Source organism: Hemicordylus capensis, chromosome 6, assembly GCF_027244095.1.
Source record: "Hemicordylus capensis ecotype Gifberg chromosome 6, rHemCap1.1.pri, whole genome shotgun sequence".
Lineage (NCBI taxonomy): Eukaryota > Metazoa > Chordata > Lepidosauria > Squamata > Cordylidae > Hemicordylus > Hemicordylus capensis.
This window is the reverse complement of record NC_069662.1, coordinates 136,131,356-136,153,954: the sequence shown is the minus strand read 5'-3', so window position 1 is coordinate 136,153,954 and position 22,599 is coordinate 136,131,356. Positions and strand designations below refer to the sequence as shown.

The 22,599-nt window shown below is 40.7% G+C and overlaps 1 protein-coding gene across 1 annotated transcript in view; it reads left to right on the top strand.

The window, feature by feature from the left end:
- ITGA8 (integrin subunit alpha 8) overlaps nt 1–22,599 on the top strand; it is a 175,619-nt gene that overhangs the window by 101,517 nt on the left and 51,503 nt on the right. Inside the window, exons 21-25 of the mRNA XM_053265690.1 lie at nt 272–364; nt 1,217–1,296; nt 5,918–5,998; nt 12,893–12,998; nt 18,419–18,577. Coding sequence (XP_053121665.1) covers nt 272–364; nt 1,217–1,296; nt 5,918–5,998; nt 12,893–12,998; nt 18,419–18,577 — 519 coding nt within the window. The remainder of the gene's footprint in view (nt 1–271; nt 365–1,216; nt 1,297–5,917; nt 5,999–12,892; nt 12,999–18,418; nt 18,578–22,599) is intronic.

Sequence of the window (22,599 nt, the reverse complement as noted above, 5' to 3'; positions counted from 1 at the left end):
TTTCTCTACATCTGCACTGAAGAAGTGGGAAATGCAAGAAAAATAATATGTAAATATTATTTATTCCTATCCATGCGGCACCTTTAATACATTAGACAGAATCAAATTTGTTTCCTTCCAACCAAGTGTTAAAGCTTTCCTTAAAGTTTGGACCTCTGTGCAGGTGTTTGAAATCAACAGCAGTCTTGCCGTCTAAAAGGCAAGTCATTTTGCCAACACGCTACATTCTGGATTGACCTTTGACCTCCACGTTGGTGTTCTTTTGTTACAGGCGCTACGCGTGCTGAGCTGCGATTACAAGATGGAAAATGAAACTAGGATGGTGATTTGTGACCTTGGGAACCCCATGGCAGCTGGAACAAATGTAAGAGAAAACCAGGAATGTTTGCTGATTTTTATCAAATTGAATTGTTTGGGGAGTTAATGGAAAACTACTTCAATTAGGGACATTTGTGTCAATAAGTGGAAGCTAAAAAAATCCTTAGGGAGGAAATTGTTGGTGTAATAGATGGTAAAATTACAGTGTCTAGAAAGATAATGCTCTGTTTAAGACTATTTATGACCCTAGCTATAATCCATATAAGGTTAATCAACTAAGATTCTGTTGATATTAGTGGAATTTTAGAACGTAAGTATGTAATTGTCTCATTGCTTTCATTGAGATTTAAGCTCACACAACACACTTTGGATCACACCCTGTTAACTGTTTCTAAATGTAACTACACTTGAGTGGGTAAGGAGTACCTCAACTGAGGTACAAATGTAGTGCCAATTTCATCAGATCCATGTCATATTATTGTGGTTTGTTTTGGGGTTTTTTTTTTTTTTTTGGTATAAAGCACAGCAGTGCTAAAATAGCCCAGTAGCAGAGGACAAACTTTGCATACAGAAGGTCCCACGGTGGGAAGGACCCTTGTCTGAAAACCTGGAGAAGTGCTGTCGGTCAGCATAGATAATGCTGCGCTAGGTGGACCAATGATCTGACTCGCTATAAGGTAGCTTTAAGCAGAACAGGGGGCAGGCAAATAGAACAGGGGGCAGGCCACCAGGTCCTGAAGGATTATTTACAACCCTGTGTATCTGTCTATCTATCATTGCAAAATAGCCACAGTGTAGTTAACTAACATGGCAACACTCAAGGGCCAGTTCAGACAGAAGCCTTAAGAACTCCTTCTCCGAAGGCTGCCACATCTAATAACTTAATTCTGATTCCTAGTTTTCTACAGGCATCAGATTTACTGTTCAACATTTTGAAAATGCCGAATTCAGCATCAAGTTTGAGCTGCAAGTGAGAAGGTAAGGAAGCTTTTGTTAAGAAGCATGGTAACACCTCTCACTCTATACCCATGTCTGCTTCATTACTACACAGATTTACTTTGACTTGGGTAGTATACTTACTTCCTACCTTGTTACCAGTTCCTTACCAGAAAATATCAAATACTTGAACACTTGATCCTATGAAACACCACGTTATGCAAAATAAATACATATATACAGACCCATGTCTTCTGTAATTTATTCTGATAATTTAACTTTGCTTCACACTGGTGAAGAATTAGATAAGGAATACACTTGAACCCTGACCATAACTGATAAATTTAGGAGAGCCTGCATTTGCTTTCATGAACAGAAAGTGAACAGATAAAATATTGCCTTGACTGTTGTGGATTGCAAGCAACACTATATGCTTTTAACTGCTAATGTTGTTGACAGAGATTAGAGCCTTCTCTTTTTTGGACTAGTTTCAGTCAGACTTATAGGGTAGAAAAATCTTAAGAGTTTCCTTGCAAGATTCTTCCCAGTCACAAGTTTAGAGAGTGCTCTAAGGAAAGCTGACAAAGCAGAAAACAATGTATTCATTGACCCTGTATAGAGGTCCTTGAGTTGAGTGCAGTTGTTATACAACTAGAAATTGTTGGATAAGGATAAATGTACACAATCTGGCTAAAAGAAAGCTTTCTAAAGAATAGCTGTCATCACTCTGGATCTGTTTCATAACCACATCACAAGTTTAATCTTCAGATGGCCTGCTTTGGCTACATTAGCGGAACATGTAATGTGATTATTGTCATAGCCATTTATTTTCCTATTGATCTCTTAATAAATCATACGGCAGAATCAGTACTTACATTAAAAATAAGACTTTCCCCCTTAATTTACATCAAGCTGCTTTAAATATGTATATGCAATTAAATATGTCTATAATATCCTGTTAGCATTTTCAATTTTGTGAAATCAGCTAGTGTCATCAGGCAAAAGTGAAGTAGAGCTATAATTAATCACAGGACTGAAGAGTGCTGTTAAACTAATAATTTTATTTGATTAGCACTGGAGAAGAATAGGCTAACTTCTTTTGAGATTTCAAAGAATCGAGCTGATGTATCTGCTGAGTCCTCCAAATACCTTCTTTGCTGGGGAGGGCTGTAGCTCAGTGGTTCAATCCCTGACATCTTCAGGCAGGGCTGGGAAAGATCTGTCTGAAACTCTGGAGTACTGCCAGTCAGTGTATATAATACAGTAATAGACCAATAGCCTACCCTGATATAAAGCAACTTCTTCTTTATGTTTTCTAGCTAGGTGTAGGGACCCTTTGGAGATATTAATTGACTGTTATGGTGCCTTCAGAGGATTATGTAAATACAGAGTTCAACTGATAGGAACATAGGAAGCTGCCATATACTGAGTCAGACCATAGGTTCATCTAGCTCAGTATTGTCTAGATACTGAGACAATACTCAGACTGGCAGCGGCTTCTCCAAGGTTTCAGGCAGGAATCTCTCTCAGCCCTCTCTTGGAGATGCCAGGGAGGCAACCTGGAACCTAGAGCGGCTCCATCCTCTAAGGAGAATATCTTACAGTGCTCGCACATCAAGTCTCCCATTCATATGCAACTAGGGCAGAACCTGCTTCGCTAAAGGGACAAGTCATGCTTTCTACCACAAGACCAACTCTCCTCCACTTGATCTAACACCTATATTGATGCCTTCTTATTGAGGATTGGTGGTCGCTTCTTCAACCATTTCTTCCTAAGCAGCAGTAATTTACCAATTATTTCTTTTAAGCAAAGGTTTTATAACCTGTCCCTTAATTTGGGCACATTCCAATTAGCAGGTTATAACAGAATGGTGGGCATGTTATGATATTCATTTCCTCTGATTCTATAAAGATCTTGGTATTGAAGCCATTTCCTCACGACGTAGAAATATTGTCCTAGTTGTCCAACACCATTTCATTGGTCTCAATGAAAGAACCGGCAAAAAAACCAATTTTGGTCTACATGCATTGTGACTGCAATTTTGCGTTCAGCAGAGCAATCCTGGGTTGTGAGGAGTTTAATTTATGCACCTTCTGTTTTAAATCAGTCCCAGAACTTTGTTCTGCTGTGATGCTTTTAATGGGCTCTTTGTGGACAAAATTTTCTGTATTCAAGCCGACGGACTCCACTATTTCTGCAGTCTATGAAGGGAGTGTCCAGCAATCGCACTTGCAGTATTAGATTGGATCAGTTTCAATCTGTGACTCCTGAGGATGTGGACAAGCTGCTTGGGGCGGTGAGGCCTACCACTTGTTCTCTGGATCCTTGCCCAACTTGGCTGCCTCTGTCTAGCAGGGAGATTGTTGGAGGTGGCCTAGTTAAATCATGACGGCATTGCTGAGGGAGGGTAGGGTGCCTCCTTGTTTGAAGGCAGCAATGGTTAGACCACTTTTTAAGAAGCCTTCCATGGATCCCTTAGCGATTAGTTTATAGGCCAGTCTCCAATCTCCCAAGGTTGGGCAAGGTAATAGAGAGGGTGGTGGTCGACCAGCTCCAGGTGGTTTTGGAGGAAACTGATTATCTAGACCCATTTCAAACTGGCTTTAGAGCTGGCTATGGGGTTGAGACATCCTTGGTTGGCCTGATGAATGACCTTTAGCGGGGAATGGGCAGAAGGAGTGTGACTCTGCTGGTTCTTTTGGCTCTCTTGGCAGCGTTCGATACCATCAACCATGCTATCCTTTTGGATCACCTGGGGGAGTTGGGGATCTTTGCAGTGGTTCTGCTCCTATCTCTCAGGTAGATTCCAGATGGTGAAGCTTGGTGACAGTTGCTTCTCAAAACAGGAGTTATGTGGAGTCCCTCAGGTCTCCATTCTGTCACGAATGTTTTTTAATGTCTACATGAAACCGCTGGGTGAGGTCATCAGGAGATTTGGTGCTGAATGTTATCAGTATGCTGATGACACTCAAATCTATTTCTCCTTGTCATCTTCATCATCAAGAAATTGTGCATTTAGGCAGGCATTCCCTAAATGTGGACCACCCAGAGACATGAGCTTTGGGAGGTATAAAAATATGTTGATTGATTGATTGATTGATTGATTGATTAAATGCCTGCCTACAGGCAGTAATGGCTGGATGAGGGATAACAAACTGAAACTGAATCCAAGCAAGACAAAGGTGCTCATTTTAGGGGTTCAGAACCTTCAGGCTTGACTATTACAATGTGCTCTACATGGGGCTGCCTTTGTACGTAGTTCGAAAACTACAATTAGTTCAAAATGCGGCAGCTAGATTGGTCTCTGTGCCACCCGGAGGGACCATATTATGCCTGTTTTGAAACAGTTGCACTGGCTGCTGATATATTTCCAGGCAAAATACAAAGTGCTGGTTATTACCTTTAAAGCCCTGAACGGCTTAGGTCCGAGTTATCTTAGCGAGCACCTTCTTCTGCACGACCCCCACCACACGTTAAGTTCATCTGAGGATGTCTTATCTCCAGTTACCCTGGTACGTCTGATGGCAACTCAGAGGTGGGCCTTCTCTGTAGCTGCTCCTGGGCTGTGGAATGCACTCCCAGCAGAAATCTGTAATCTGAGTTCATTATTGGCCTTCAAGAGAGCCTTCAAGACCTATCTGTTTGGCCTGGCCTTCCAGGGTTTTGAACTGTTTTTAAACCGTAAAGGTTTGGCCTGGTTTTCCAGGGTTTTACAAACTGTTTTGTTTTAGTAATGGTTTTATGTTTTTTTTTACAGTTCTTGATTTTAATATTTAATTGATTTTAGTTTTGTTTTAATGTAAACTGCCTTGAGCCATTTTTGAGAGGGCAGTAGAGAAATATAATAAATAAATAAATAAATAAAATTAAATGCGGCAGGCAGAACACCTCTGGGGTAACCTGGAGTGACCATATTATGCCTGTTTTAAAACATTTGCAGTGACTGCCAATACGTTTCCAGGCAAAATACAAAGTGCTGGTTATTACCTTTAAAGCTCTGAACGGCTTAGGTCTGGGTTACCTTAGAGAATACCTTCTTTTGCATGATCCCCACCGCATGTTAAGGTCATCTGAGGAGGTCCGTCTCCAGTTACTACCTGTACGTCTGGTGGCTACTCAGAGGCGGGCCTTCTCTGTAGCTGCCCCTGGGCTGTGGAATTTATTTATTCAATTTTGGAATGCACTCCCGGCAGAAACCCGTAGCTTGAGTTCATTATTGGCCTTCAGAAGAGCCCTTAAAACCTATCTGTTTGAACTGGCTTTCCAGGGTTTTTAAACTGTGTTAAATGGTTTAATTGTCAATGGTTTCATATTGTTTTAAAATTGTTTTGTAATTATTGTGTTTAAAGGACTGATTGGTGGGTTTTATTTTTACGTCTGTGCACCACCCAGAGCTGTTTGGATGGGGATGTATATACATGTAATAAATAAATAATAAACTAGAGGGAGCTTCTGCTTTCCTTCTTTGAAAGAAAGAAAGAATTCTTTTCATAAATTGGTTGGAACGTCATTCAAGCTAACAAAGGGCAATACCAGAGAGCATATAATTTCTCCTGTTTCCACTCTTTAAAAATGAATTTTTAACATTTTGTGCTTAAGTGAAAATACTTCCAGTTTTATTTGTCTGAAAATTAACAAACGTTTTACACAAATCTGTTTTAGTTCCAACAAGGTGAAAGCCAACAGCAATTTGGTTGACCTTCAGCTTGACATAAGCGCAGTGGCTCAAGTACAGCTCCTAGGGTGAGTACCTTATTTTCAGCACATTTGAAATGAACATAAACATTTGTCTCTCCTGGTATACGGTAAAAGTGCAATATTTAGGCCAGAGTGGTAATTGGGCCCAAGATGGTGACTGACCTCAAAAAGCTTTCTCGTTTAGAAGTTTAATTGATTTCCCATTCCACTGGGAATACTTTTCCCAGAAGCTTTGAAGTGTAAGAGTCTGAGTTTCTGACACTACCATTCCATACAAATAGGTAGACTGTACATTTACTCATTGGTTATTGACTTTTCTGTGAAGAACAGTAAATATTTTTTGTGTGGCTAAAAACAATTATTTCTTTCTCAGCATATCCCAGGGAGGTATTTATATCTAATATATACACAGTAGGCTTGTTCACACAATTGTTAACTAGGTAGGACAAGCATCCTTTCCAGCTTTGGTAACTGTGCATACTCCCGATTTTCAGTGAGTATAAAGCAAGTTAGGAGGCATGATCGTCTGCTAAGAGTCAGCTGGGCAGGATGAGCACGCCTTACCCTGATTCTGTCCCCAGGTTTATTGGCGCAGCAGGAAATGACTTGACTAGCAAGCCAGAGGTTGCCAGTTCGAATCCCTGCTGGTATGTTTCCCTGACAATGGGACTATATCGGGCAGCAGCGATATAGGAAGATGCTGAAAGGCATCATCTCATACTGCACGGGTGATGGCAATGGTAAACCCCTCCTGTATTCTACCAAAGACAGCCACAGGGCTCTGTGGTCACCAGGAGTCGACACTGACTTGATGGCACACTTTACCTTTAGGAGGAAAAACTGTCCTACTCAGCTGATGCTTAGTAGTCAGTCATGCTTCTCGCCTCCCACCTTGCTTTTCACTCGCACACAACCGAAAATCAAGACCATACATAGCTCCCAAACCTGGGTAGGAGGACACTTGTCCTATCCAGTTAATGGTCTTGTGAACAAGCCTATTATATTCTAATCTCAATTCATCTGCACAAACTACAGTGTGTCGAGAAGACATCCCTGTACCATTGGGCCAGCAAGTGAGGTGGGAAAGCAACACTCCTCCCTAGCCACAGTCTGATTTCCCAGAAGCTGTTATCCTATTACTTGCTCACAGTCCGATCCTAATGTCACAACTGAATCCAGTGTAGTAAATGCTGCAACCTGCCATGAATGCAGGTGAAGGCAGTCGAGTGACAGCTGATGGTGTATGCACTGAATCTTAGAATACCATTGCAAACTTGTAGTTCACACGGGTGTGCAAAAATGTAGTGTGCTTGGAATTTTGCATTCACCATCGGCATCACGCAACTGCCTCTGCTCACAGTAATGGTATCTCAGAATCAGTGTAAACAGTATGCCAGAGCTGATTATGAAAATAGCATCTACGTAGTATACGACTGCTGTTCTCTCTCTCTCACTGGCTCAATTTCTGAGCACTAGCTCTCTTGATATGTACTTTGGACCACCTTGCCTTAGATATTTCAGATTTCACCAGTCTTCCACTGGGTTGTCTCTTCTCCCTTACTTTTCTGTCAGTTTACTGGGCCAAATAGTTAAAAAGAATCAGGCTCATCCTAAGCTCCTGATAGCAAATGGTTTAGGTTTTGCTTTTAATGCTGGAAGTGCAAGTTTGGTTGCTTATTGAACACGTGGTCATCCTCCTCCCCTACCTTTCTGAATTTGTTTTGTATGTGCAATTAAGGTCACTTTCCGAATGTGTACAAATGCAGTCATGCAAATCCTCCTTGTTCTTCTCTGCTTTGTGTCAGAGGGGTTTCTTTTTCCAGGTAAATTTGGATCTAAGCACTTGAACAAGGCATAAAACTGGGTGCTTTGTCAAAAATGTGAAAAATTCAAAGAAGTCCTGAAGAGAAAAGATTCTTTAAAAATGATTTTAAAATGATTGCATGTGCACACATCAATGTTGCTTGTCCACCAACTGCTTCATTTTCTCCTCTTGGTGAGATTCACTTTGAGGGCACCTTATTAAGGGATACTGTGTGTTCAAGCCTCCTTTTAGAACCACACACTTGGAAACCTCAGTTTTAAAAGTTTTTATGGTGCTGAAAGGCATCATCTCATACTACACAGGAGGAGGCCCTGGTAAACACTCCTGTATTCTCCCAAGAAAATCACATGGAATTTGATTGCTAGGAGTCGACACCGACTCGACGGCACAATCTTTAATTCCCCCCCCCCCTTTATGGCAGCTTATGATGGGGAGCCCCAAAGAATGCTGAACCTTTTAATAAGAACATCTTTAGCTCAAAATATACTTGGCTGTGATCATAGGAAAGATAATAGAAAATGGCCATGTGTCCCACACTCATTCTAACAGGTTGCACAGTATGTCTACGCTGCATTCATTCGTAGTGGTTTTGTATGGTGTAGCGATGCAAATTTGGGTCAGCATGTGACATTAGCACAAAATCAGCTTTGGCCTGCCTTAAAGTATCAACCACTAACTCTTAAGGACCAGAAGAATCTAAAGATCAATGGAAGAGTTGCTTCTGCATGTTCTCATCCTTCCCATCACCTAAATCCATTGGCACCTCCCCTGGTCCCTCCCTCTAAAGGAAAAAGCCAGAAGAGATTGCCCCCTACACACCAACATATCCCTAATTATATTGCAGTTTTAGCATGGATTTTAATTCATTCTCTCTTTTTTTGCCATTTTAAATTTTTATTGGATTTTACAATAGCTTTTACATTCAAATTGCAACTACACGTAAGTAAATATTGATTTCCCACTTGCCTATCTGCAAGGTTCACAATAACTATACTTATAAACCATTGCTATAATAATTCAAAACATACATATTCCACAATACTACTCAATTTTACCCAACCCAACCTGCTGTTATTACTGTGTTTCAAACCCTACTGAAAAGTCCATATTAGAAAAATAATTCTTTTTAAGTAAAGCAAAAATGGTTCCCAATCTTCTTTGAAACATTCCAAATTTTTGTCTCTTATAAGTGCTGTAAGCTTTCCAATTTTAATTTGTTCTCAAAGTGGCTTACAACCCTGGCTGAAAAATGGGGTGGATATGTAATTAATTAATTAATTAATTAATTATTCGGAATCCCTAAAAAGATAAAACCCTGGAAATAATTAAAAACTAAAAAGAACAGAGCTCAGGCAGAGCTAGCTCACAGCCCACTATAATCAGTAACAGTCTCTTCGTTGTCGTAATAGAGTTCAGATAAGAGTCATCGTCCAGAGAGCTCCTTTAGGTTGCCCAAAGGTGTCTATGCACTCAGCAGGATTCCCTTGAAGCACCATTCCCACACTGTATCACAAATTGCTTTGGAAACATCTTTGTTTCCAAACTGGATTAGATTGCATCATCAGGAGCACCTCTTCAAGAAGATATGTCCAGAGGTCCAGGAGGCACATGGAACTAATTGTGTAATTCTCTTAATAGTGGCCAAGTTCCTTACTGCACAATCTTATGGTTACTCAGAAGCAAGTCCCACTAAGGTCAATGGGGCTAGTAAATGGGTTTTGGATTGCAGCCTTTATTTATTAATAAAATATCAGCTATTTTCAGCATACTTTTATAAAAATCCTTCCGAAAAAATCTACATATTCCTAACATACACTCTTAATCTACTCTCCAAATCTAAACATCTTACGAAGAAGGATACAGTTCACTGAACACAGAATTCTAAAATTGTTTCGCTCAACCTTATCTTAATAAATGGCCAGTCTTAGTAATAATTTTGTCACTCCTAAACTATATATCCTGTATACATTTTGCTAACATCACATGAAATGAATCAGTTTTATAATCTCCAAAGGAAAATTAAAATGGATACTCTTGCCGGAAAGAAAATCTGCTTGTGAAATAATATGTATTTGGTTAAGCAAACGCCTCATCTAAAATGGCTGTTTTTCTTTTCTTGTCCCCCCCCCCCAAAAAAATGTTCCCTTAAAAAATGAAACTGGACTTTATTGCTCTCCACATGTGAATTTAACAATTTAAATGGATATACCTTAGCTTTGCAGTCTGGTCGTTTGCACTGGTATTAAACCATTGGGAAAAGCTGACAGGTGCTTCCCTTACTCAATGTTTGGGTGAAATGATGGTCTTTGTGAAATAATGTTATAGCTAAGTTCATGCACAACTGTCTCTTTCCTAAGTGTTGTGATGGAGGGGGGACCATATCCTGAGAATAAAACCACAATTCCAGATATTCCTCTATCAAAGTTGTGCCATACTTGGAGCCTGGCAAGCTATTACAGCATTTTGTGAGGGAACTGCAGTGAAGCACCTAGCAATTGTATGATAGCTATGCTTCCATCAGTACTTTCTTCTCCTCTGTTCCCTCTAACGTGGCTTCTGATTAGCCAGGACTGAAGTTTGGTAGCGGTGAATGACTTCGCAGGTTGGAAAGGGGTTGTGGAAACTGCAGTGGGGAGGACGTAGACCGCATCTACTATCTGGGGTAGCAAAACTTAGGTCTGTTTCAGTTTACACATAATTTGTGTTTGCTGCAATTGCACTGGTGTTTTCTACAACAATCACTTATAACTGGTTCAATTGTAACTTCAAACCATTTCTATGTTAAGGCCCTGGAGACCCACTAGTTATACACTGTCATTTCAATGGTTGATAGGGAAGTTGATGCTACTCTGAACCAAGCAGAGAAAGAGGCATGGCCCCCATTTAAATGCTGGGCAGCACGAGGTCTAGTTGGCCTCCCCCCCCCCAGGCTCATGCCCCGTGCTCCATCTCTTTTAGGAGACAGAGAGATACTGTGGGCTGGGGAGTGTCTTTGTTTTGTTTTTTTTAAAAATCTATTTGAAATAGTATGGGTTTAAATTGAATGTACAATTGCTTAAAAAATTTTTTGTTGTTTGAATTCTTTCTTGGTACAAAGTCTGGAGAGAACAAATCAAAACTGCAAAACCATCTGCAGAAGTGGCAGTTTTGAAATCAGCACGGAACTGTTTTTACAACAAGTCTGCTCTAGGTGTTAACTGCTCTGGTGCCTGGATCCTACTTAAATCTGATTACTGTTAATAAATACAGAAATGAAGTTCTGAGCTGGCAGAGTTCCCAGATGTTAGCCATAGCTAACCTAAATGGGGCTTTAAATGAATAACTGCAATGCGCTCTATGTGGGGCTGCCTTTGTACGTAGTCCGGAAACTGCAGTTAGTCCAGAATGTGGCCGCCAGGTTGGTCTCTGGGTCATCTCGGAGAGACCATATCACTCCCATTTTAAAATATCTACACTAGCTGCCGATAAGTTTCCGGGCAAAGTACAAGGTTTTGGTTATAACCTATAAAGCCCTAAACAGCTTGGGCCCTGGGTATTTAAGAGAACACGTTCTTTGCTATGAACCAGACCACCCATTGAGATCATCTGGAGAGGTTCATCTGCAGTTGCCACCAGCTCGTCTGGTGGCTACTCGGGGACAGGCCTTCTCCATTGCTGCCCCGAGGCTTTGGAACACACTTCCTGCTGAAATAAGAGCCTCCCCATCTCTTACAACTTTTAAAAAGGCAGTCAAGACGCATTTGTTCACCCAGGCTTTTAATTAGACATTGTTTTAATTGTGTTTTAGTAGTTTTAATATTTTACATTTTAATGTGTTAATCTTTTTATTGGTTTTTATTGTCTTGTAAACCGCCCAGAGATCTGGCGGTATAAAAATGTGATTAAATAAATAAATAACAATAATCTTTGACTTGCGTCACTCTAGGGCTGTATATGGGCAGTTATTTCTGTGGAGCAATGGCAACAACTCCCTCTCCCCCACCCCTTTTCACTACTGTGGCACTAGTCCTGACCTGACACTGGTAGCCTGAAAACTATACAAAACATAATGGGTGGAGGAGCCTATTGGCTCCATTTACCTTACTCATAACTGAAAGTTCTTCTGCTGCACCCATATAGATCAATACAGTGATAAAATTGACCAGTCCAGAACATAAAGCAGCTTCTGGTCTAGTACTCCGAATGGGTCAAATGTTGCAGTTAGTCGAATTTTGCAATTAGTCAAAGTCAAATATTTATTTCAGCCCTTGACCAGCAGAAATTAAGACAGTGTGTGGCGAGTGCAGGGGTGCAGGTGGATAATCCGATTTGCAATCTATAGCCATAATAAAGATAAAATAATTAAATTGGTGTAGAAACAATCAAAATTCACCTAATCAGAATCTGCTACCAACTCGTTATCCTGGCCTCTGTGAATTCCGCAATGCACCACACGTGATCCATTGGGGGATTCCCCCAGGAGACAGGCACTTTAGGTGCCCATCTCTGTGTCCGCTGTGGCTAAACATAGCCCCAGCAAACACACAAGCAATTAGCTCAGGTTAAGGGAGCGCTTGCTCCCATAACCTCAGCTAACAGCCAGGTTTGAAAACGGGGCTAGGCGGTTCTACCCTGCCAGGATTGGGCCTAATCTTGGCAGTTCTTATGTGCAGCCTAACCTGAGCTGGGGCTGCGTGTGAGAACAGCCTCATTGTCTCAGAGCAGCTTGGCAAATCCTTTAAGACCAGCATAATTAGAAGTGAGCGGGTTTCTTGATAGAAAACACAGTGGAGAAAAACATGCTCCAGCACTCCGATGAACCCGAATCATAGGGGCATGTTATCTCTGAATTAGGAAATATCTGGTAGCTAACATCATGCACAGCTGATGGGAAAGTGTTACACCGAGCCAATGTGAAAGCCCTTCTCTGCCTTGTAAGTGTTAATTTAGATATATAATTAGCAGGCAGAGGTCTAACATAGGTACTCACTGCAGTGTGGAATGTCTTGTAGTTAGCTTCCAGCTATTATCCTGTCTATTTTTTCCAGTTTCAGTCAGTCGTAGTATGTTTAATTTGTTAAACACAATATAACTGATAATTGATCTGATGTAGCTGTGTTTGTGACCCATTTCAGAGTCTCTCATCCACCACAAATTGTTTTACCAATTTATGACTGGGAACCAAAAGATGAGCCTACCAAAGAAGATGACATTGGACCTTTGGTAGAACACATATATGAGGTAAACAATCTGCAAAAAAGAAAAACTTGATGGCATGTATCATTAACAGTATGACTGCTTATATTTGGATGTGAGACTTGGACTTTGGCCCAACTCATACACGCAAACAGAAATGGGTTTTTGGTCTCTGGAAAGAAAAAGAAAAAGGAGTTAGTTTGGCATAGATGAAATTGCCAGAACTCCCTGTGGAGCTATATCATACAAATCTGTTTATCTTGAGATATGTATTAAATGCCATTGGAATACAGTACATTTTGAAATTCCATCTTGAACAGCAGACTGCTAAACTTCCCCACCACCAGCTTTCTAAAATATTTGTGTGTACAAAACTTGAAAATTGGCTTCATTTGTGGCACCTTCACACAGTTTTCAAACAGCTGCACTTCAAGCATTAATCACACTCTTGTTTACGATATTAATTTGACCACCATTTCTGCACTAGCAGGTTGTCTCCCTTTTGAGTCTAATAGGGAGGGTGGTATTGCACCAGGTTAGGCCTTTGCTTAATTTTGTTCACTAGTGGCCCATGAACAAGTCTAGCTGTTTAGAAAAAAAAACTCTGTAAAGGTTTAGGGTGAATTCACACAACTGTGTTGCTGTGTTGGCTAGTACATATTCAGACATCTTCATAGATAAACTCTTCTGAATACAATCTGGCACGCAATCTGAACAAGTGTCGGACTCCTTTATATGACTCGGATGTATTTACTCTGCTCTGAGGTAACTGTAAATGCACATTTCATGATGAAGAAAAGTTATGTGAACCCTTTTTCAGTCCTGCATAAATGGGAGATCTGTAATCTCATCCACCAAACTTGATAGTCGAAACATGGAGCACTGAGATTGGTTGGGAATCACACTTACCACATTTACTGTACTTTTACTTTACTTGTACATTGTACACAATGTGAAGCTCTGAAAAAATAAAGAGCAGAATCTGGCTATGGGAAGCATTGATTCCCTGGAGGCAGTCTCAAGCCCTCTTTCTCCCCAGATCCTTGGAGAAGTTTTGCACAAAGTGTTACAGACTCAATGACATTCTAAAAACCATTCTGGTTTCCCACTCAATATAACCATGCGTTGAGCAGAATCATTCTTAATAATGGCTTCCCCATTATAAAAAATGTTGAAACTTCAAACATGGAAACATTCAAGAGGGATCCAGAAGTGTTGCTAGAACTTGATTGAATCTATGAAAGCTTGTCTCATTCATATTTCTACTTCTGTGCTTAAACTGCAAAGCCTGGCACCCAATAGGGAGTGACAGGCCTGTTGTGACTTCTGTTTAAATGTTACATGTATTATTGTCACCCTAATCTATTAAAGTACTAGTAAAAGAGCCATCCCACTGTCTTTTTCTGGGGTTGTGTTCACATTAATGCTCAGTTTACTAGGTGAAGAGTTTCCTTGGTTTTCTCCAGGGCTCATTCCTTCCATTTTAGGAGAACTGTTGAGCATTATGATAAAACTTATTTTTACCCTTTAATTCACTACCATGATCCCAAAAATTAAGTATACTATAATTGTCTCTGCCCCTCAAGCAAACTAGATGAGCCAAACTATGACAAAATGAGAATTTAAAATTAATTAAAACCCACATTTCAGAGTAAATATGACCTTCCTTATCTTCAAGCGTATGTCATCATAAATTCATCCTAAAAAAATCACTGATTAGAAGAAAAGGAGACAGCCTAGAAACACGCACATTGAAAAAATGTCATGAATTCAGAATCTCTTGGAATTTTATAGATAACCCATGTTTGAGAGTGAAACAGGATGTTTCACATATGGTTCCTGTTTGAAAGCCAGAAGGCAGGACAGAATGGGTAATCTCCAATGGAAATACAAATGACAAAACCTAAACAAAATTGTGAGGGTAAATCTTGCAAGGCAAGTGCTGAGATGAAAGTTTCAAGACAGGGCTGCATATCCCAGTCGTAATTTGGAATCAAGTTGAATATTCTGATTATCACTAGCACCACATATTAGCGTGTATGAATAACATGAGCACCATGCTCTTAAGCTGTGATCCTTACATCGTTTCTTATAGAGTACACAGGAGACTGCTTTGAAAAAGAATTATGTGAGGTTCACAGCATTAAGGGTTTACACAAGGAGAGGGGGAGGGGAAGGGACGAGACAGCAAAAAGGTGATGGTTTGCAACAGGGTTGTGGAGTGTTGTCTGAATGGATGTCACACTCATTGTTTGCTTTGGAGGCTACCACAACAGCATGGTTGGTACCACTGTTCCCTCTAAGGCGTACACCTGTGCATGCGCTCACACATTATTTGCTGTCCGCTCAGTCAATTTTAGATCCCACAAGGGATCAGGTTTAATCAGGAAGACCCCACTCTGAATGCATATGCACACACACTGCCTTAATACTGCTGCCCAGAACAAAACTCATCCCACACACAGAGAATATGCGTTGTTACTACTAATGCAAAAGTTCAAAGGGAGAGTCTGACTTCTGATGCAACACCACTATATCTGAATTAGTGCTACTGGATGGTGTACTTTTTTCTTTCTTTCTTTTTTCTTTCTACTTCATGGCACTCTGGTACAATGAGAGGAAGCAAATATTAATATTTAGAACATGGATCTAGTCAGCTTAGAACAGATACTTATAGTTTTATAGCTTCGAATTTAGAGTTTTTAAAATTGATTTTTAAATTGTATATTGTGCCCAGCTCAAGGAACTCTTTGTATGGGGCAGTATATAAATGTACTAAATAAGTAAATAAATGCTCTACCATCACAGTTGTGAACTGAACTGTTAAATTGCCAGATATTAGTGACTTTAAGATGAGAAGTATGGATGTGCACAAATGGATTTTTGCAATTCAAGGTCCTATTGAATCAGCAAACTCGAATCTGATCAGATTCGATTTGAGTTGGATTAGATTTGATTCAGATTTGAATCTACTTGACCCACTTTTAAACGTCCAGGGGGCACCAAATTGGGATGGTGGGTAGGACCCCATGGGTGCCACCTACCACCTATATTTCAAGGCAATGAGACACTTGGTTGATTTTTTTAATGGATTTATTTAGTCTTTAGTTATTTTGTATACAGCAGTACCTCACCAACTGCAAGGGCTCCATTCCTGAAAACTCTTGTGGTTGACAAATTCGTGGAAGGCAAGACACAGTCTTTAATTGGGCACAGAGAGTTAGGGGAATTGTGAGAGGGGAAGTACCCAAAAATACAAAGAAAAAGTTTTAAAATCCCCCAGATTCCCAATTTTCATTTTTTTAAAAAGGCGGTGGGGTGGTACTCTCTAACCCTTGTAGAATTGGAGTTATGGAGCATAATGACCACACATTCCTCATAATGAATCCCTATGAGGATTCATTACACACTGTCATTTCTTCTATTCATTTTGACTGGCTTTGGGCAGTGCCAATTGTCAATTGCCATGAACCAACTACACCCCCCTCCACCGCAAGGCAGTGGGGTACTACTCAGTTTATATTCTAGGAATTTTTTCAAGTGTTTAGACTCTTTGGCCTCTAATAACCTTTCCTCATAATCAATCCCTATGAGGATTCATTACATACCAAAGTCTAAACACCTCAAAAATTCATTATGAGGAAAAGTGATTATACACCAAAGAATTCAAGTACTTAAAAAATAGTGACCGCACATTTTGCTCCATAACTCCATTTCTACAAGGGCTAGAGTTTAGCTTTAAAATAAAAATAATAAAAGCTAGGGATCCGTGTAGGGTTAGGATAGGGCAACTTTGAATCCCCTATGAGGATTCATTGCACACCAAAGAGTCCAAACACTTAAAAAATTCCTGAAGTGAGTACCCCAATACTTTGCTGGTGGGGTGGGGGAATTAGTGGCACCCCATGTGCCAACTACCCCCAACCACAAGCCAGTGGGGTACTCAGTTTTTTTGTTTATTTAACATATTTCTGTACTACCCAAAACAAAACTCTGGGTGATTTACAATTAAAATCATTAAAACATTAAATCAAATAAAATCATTTAAACATTAAAATCATTGACATTAAAATAATTTAAAACCCAACATTAAAAATATTAAAACTATAAATATAATAAAAAGGAATTTTTGAAGTGTTTAGACTCTTTGGTTTGTAATGAACCCTCATAGGGATTGACTATGAGGAAAAGTCATTACACACTAAACACTTCAAAAATAGTGATCGTACATGTTGCTCCATAACACCACTTTTACAAGGGCTAGAGCTTAGTTGTTGTTTTAATAAAAGCTGGTAATCAGGAAAGTAATAAGAGAAACATGAAACTTGAATCTCGAATGTATTCTAATCAAATCTGGGGAGATTCAATTTCAGCTTGAATTTGTACAGGGATGACTGGGCAGATTTGTTTCAAGGTCAAATCACTCAAATCGACCAGATTCGAGTCGAATCAATTTGACCTTGAATTGATTCATACATCCCTAATGGGAAGAACATAACTCTTCCCCAGAACAGGTGACTAACTTAACCCTTTGTTTATTTATGACTCTGTTCCCTATAAATTAAAACAAAGGGATAAGAAGTGACTTATTTTTGTAAGGGTCTTTCCTACCTATGTCTAAAACCTAAAAGCTGAAAGACTATGGAATACATATAAATCTTACTCTTGGAACATATCATCATATGTATATTGTGCTTGTGTCAGGGAACCCTCTTACTGTGACTGGCTGATCTGGTGCAATAGCTTAGAGTGTTCAGTTCAGGAAACAAAGTAGTTTGCAGATCAGGTTATGTAGGAGAAGGGAATGGTGTAAATTTGGCTGAGATTAAAGTCAGTTTGACCAGGGACTGTTGAGAACTGAGTGGACCAGGAGAGAAGGGAGAGTATTAAAGGAAGATTGTAGAGTGAGAAAATAGATTGAGATTATTTTCTCAATAGATTGAGAAAAGGAAGTGTGTCTGTGTGTGTGTGTGTGTGTGTGTGTGTGTGTGTGTGTGTGTGTGTGTGTGTGTGTGACAAGGCTTGAGTTCTTGGATCTGAACTCAACTAGAACATGGATTTGAAGTTAACTAGAAAGGGATCAGAAGAGGGTTATGCTATAGCAAAAAGAAGAGAAGGTTAACTAAACAAGAGACAGGGAAACTAAAAGAAACAAATGTAGTCAATGTCTTAATAATCAGGCATCAAAGGAAATAATGGGTGGTGGAGACATGGGCTTGAAGGAAAGGAGGAGCCAAGAAGGTTGTAGATGATTGTTATGATTTCTAGGTCTCGAGTATAGATCATTACAGGAAAATTCTATCAGTTGCAGCTCCAGTTACTGCTTCATTGTGACTTTACAACAAGGACCAAACCACAGTGAGATCAGAATGGTAATGGAACTGAATTTGCATATTAATATGAACTCATGAGCCAAATCTTTGATTGCAGGTTTCTAATTTAATTTATTTTGTTTGACACAATAGGTGCACAACATTGGGCCAAGTGCCATCAACGATACACTCTTGTATGTGGAGTGGCCAGTCCTGAATGGGAAAGAATTCCTTCTCTACATCCTCCACATTCAGACACATGGACCACTGCAATGTCAAACAAGCTCTGCTATCAACAGTTTGGAAATAAAGGTGGGACGCTTAAGAGAGGTTACTGAATTCATTTATATGATAAAACATATTTTGACCCCTCTAGACTATACCTCACTGTTGTTCTTTCTAGACATTGGGCATGTCCAAATGTGGACCGGTTTGTGGTTCCATGAACTGGTTCATACCAGTTCGGCCCAACTACAAACTGGTTCAGCCATTCAAAGGCAGGGCCAGGGAGGTGACAAGTGGCACCTTTAAAAGTAAGCAAGCAGGTTCTTACCTGTATGACTGCTTCCTGCCGCTGTGGCGCTGCCCTCAGCAACTCATGCATGACATTGTCAACCACCTGGCCTCCACACATGCGCAGAGGCCATTTGCATGGTCAGCATGATGTTGCCGACCACATACCTGGCCTCTGCAGAGGTGCGGAGCCAGGTGTGTGCCGCTGCTGCACACAGGCTGCTGGGGGAAGCATGGCGTTAGCAGGAATCTGCCTGGAGCAGCAGTCATGCAGGTAAGGACCTGCTTGCTTGATTGCTTGCTTTTAATGGTGTCGATCTCCACCCCCTCACCAGTGTCACCTTTGCAACACTAATCCGGTACCACAAACCAGTCCACATTTGGACCAGTGCATGAACCTCAGTCTGTGCACATGCCTACTAGACATAGCTTCAGCCTGTTTTCATTTAAAGCCCAAAGCACATACCAACCGCTCTATCAGACAAGCTGTACACATAAAGCGGCACACTGTATAGTTCTAATGATTTGTCAGTGCTGGCATAAATCCTTTTTTTTCCCCTAGTGTGCAATTGTACCAAAAAATGCCACAACTGCATGAAAAGCTGTACTGTATTAATAGCGAACTGTGCTGTTTCAAGTGACCACCTTTTTAAGAGAACAATAGCTGACAACTTGACTAAATTATTCAGTGGAAGTCCTACTGAAATTAAGTAGCCCCTTAGAGTAACTCCTGAGTAGTACAGTTGAGTAACTTAGTCTGGACATCAGCCATCGGATTTAAGATTAGTTTTCCAGGAGTCTTCCTGGAGATGTTCTCACATCTTTCTTTCCTCTCTTAGAGCAGCTAACAGTGCTGCCCACATTGAAATTCCTCTTAAGTGAGCATGCTCACCTGACTGAGAATTCTCTCCACATACTGGAGTGAGCATGCATGATCCTCCCCATTCACCACGTCGATGCCATGCAACTCAGATGTACTGCTCATAGGCCCAACTTGCATAATTTTTCCCCTCAAAAAAGAAGGGGGAAATGATGCAAATGAAGCTTACATGTGTAAGAACATAAATGCAGAGCGCTTTAGGTAGGTCACATGTTTGGATTATTTGTGTTTGTATGGGGATGGGGTCGTAGCTCAGGAGTAAAGCACCTACTTTGCATTCAAAAGCTTCTAGATTCAATAGTCTCTGGCATCTACTACTACAGATATTCAACCCAAGTTCTCAAAGCGGTTTCCATATAAAAATGAATAATGTATAAATAGCATGGTCTCCTAACCCCCAAAGGGCTCACAATCTAAAAAGAAACCTAAAGCAGATACCAGCAACAACCACAATAGGGGTGCTGGGGTTGGATAAGGCCAGTTGCTTTCCCCCTTCTAAATATAATAGAATCGCCAGTCTTGTGCCCTCCCCCTTGTTCCGTTGTGGTTCTGTCCCTGCAGTCAGTTTAGACAATGCTGTGCTACACCCCTGCTAACTGAGCAAAGAGACACCTTTTAAAGTGGTGATTCTCTTATATTTAGCAGGGGGAGAGCAACTGGCCCTATCCAACCCCAGCACAGAATCCTTCTAGTGGCTGTTGCTGGTATCTGCCTTATGTTTCTTTTTAGATTGTGAACCCTTTGGGGGCAGGGGGCCATCTTATTTACATATTTTTCTATTTAAACTGCTTTGAGAACTTTAGTTGAAGAGCAGTATATAAATATCCATAGTAGTAGATGGACTCAAGGATATGATTTGGTATAAGTTCAGTTAAGCTACCTTATGAAAGGATACTCTCTGAGGTGGGTGTATGAACCAATGTTATGCTGGCAAATGTAGATGGCTCCCTCTGGATTTTGTTGTTGTTGTTCACATCCACAAGAAGAACACACCAGAGTTAATCTTACCTTTTAATAGCAAAATATCAGCCAAACAGTGCTCATTTGTCAAAATAATCATTTAGGAAATTACATCAAGAGACATTCAATCCATCCCTGGGCAAATGTAGGATTGTCTAGACTTAAACCATCCCTGGGCCAATTGCAACAAAATGTTTTTTCTTCTTCTGTGAATATCTGTGGAAGAATGAATCTGAAAAATAGTTGGAATGAGCGGGGAAACTCATGGGATTTTCAGGAAAGGTCTATGAACAGCAGCTGGCATGAATCTGGTATTCTAATATCATTTTCCATGTCTATTACTCTGTAGAGGAAAAACATTACATTGCAACCAGCCATAAGTACTGACTAGGAAATGCAGTACATTAGAAACAGTCCTCCGATAGATGCTCATCCAGTCTCATCTATTTCAAAATCTTCCAGAAAAAAGTACTATATAATTCCCTGGGCAGTTGGTTCTGTTGTCCTGTCCCGTCTAATTGAAACATACAGCAACATGGACTCATTGCTGCGTGTACAGACCTTAAATGTTTTAATAGTTTATGTCCCTTTCTTACTCAAGTGAGGTATGCTCTCTTCTTTCTGCCTTACTTCATATATCATGTTAATGTATTCTAAATTGTTTATCACCTTCACTGTTGCTCTGTGAGTTACTTCCAGTAATTTATTTCTGGAGTAATACCAACATTATGTTTATTGCCAGCATCAGAGTATAAACTGTTTAATTTGTTGATTTCGTTTGTTCAGGCCTGGTGAAAAATGCAAGTTTGGTCTGTTTGTGAGACTCAGATCAGAATATAATTTCTCTCTGCTTCCTCCAAAACTGACATCTGGCTGGAGTCACAGAAATACAAAAATGAATCTTGATGGTTTATTTTATAACTAGCTGATCTGGCGCAGAGCATCTGTACCCCTATTTCTTTGCCGCCACCACTTTCTCCCCCACCCCTGCCGCTTTTTTGCTGCCACTTTTTTGCCCGCCGCATTTTCTCCCCCCGCCTCGCTCATCTTCTTCCTCGCCTGCCCGGCAGTCTGTTTCCCTGTGCACCATCTTCATCCTTCCCTGCCCGCTGGAAGTATTCTTCCCCATCTGCCCCCTGCCCGCCATCTTCATCCTTCCCTGCCTGGCCATCTGTTTCCCCACCCACCCGCCATTTGTTTCCCCCACCACCATTTTCTTCAGCCGGCCAGCACCACTCACCACCAGCGTTTTGCCCACCAGCTGGCTGCCACCGCCATTTTCTTTCCCCCACCCATCCCGTGCCTATCTGGCAGCTCTCCGAACTCTCACAAGAGCTGCCACACATGGGATTAGCCAGAGGTATGCCTCAGAGAAATATATATGAAGAAGATTAGAAAAATAACTGGTATAGGTAGAGTTCTAAGAGCTTTTCTCCCAATGTTATATTTGTAGCTATTCATCTAGAGTTGTTCGTCCTAATGCAGAAACCCTCAGCTGGAATAATTAGTTTTCCAGAAAGCCACAAAAAGTGATCATACCAAAACAGGAATGTGTATGGAATGGGATTTGTGTTCCATTCCAAGCTCAGAACACAAATCCCCAGAACATTCAGTGGAACGAACTAAGGTTCCAAGTGGTCCGAGTGGAGGGGCAGTGCGGGGCGGCGGTAGTACCTTTAAAAATTATTACCTGGTTACTGCTTGCACCTGCAAGTCCCCATGAGCAACTGCGCCCCAACCAGCATCTGGCACCAATGATGGCTGGCCTATCTCCTGCACCCTTCTGACCTCTGCGCAAGCACGGCAGCCATTTATGCTTGTTCTGTTCCAAGCTTGAAACTGGCCCATTTGAAGGGTGTTCTGTTTTGAGCTCAGAACACTCAAAACAGCCCGTTTTGAGTTAGAATATTCCAGGCTTGGAACATTCTGCACATCCCTATACCAGAAATATGTACTGGTGCCAATAAAACTATTAGCTGTT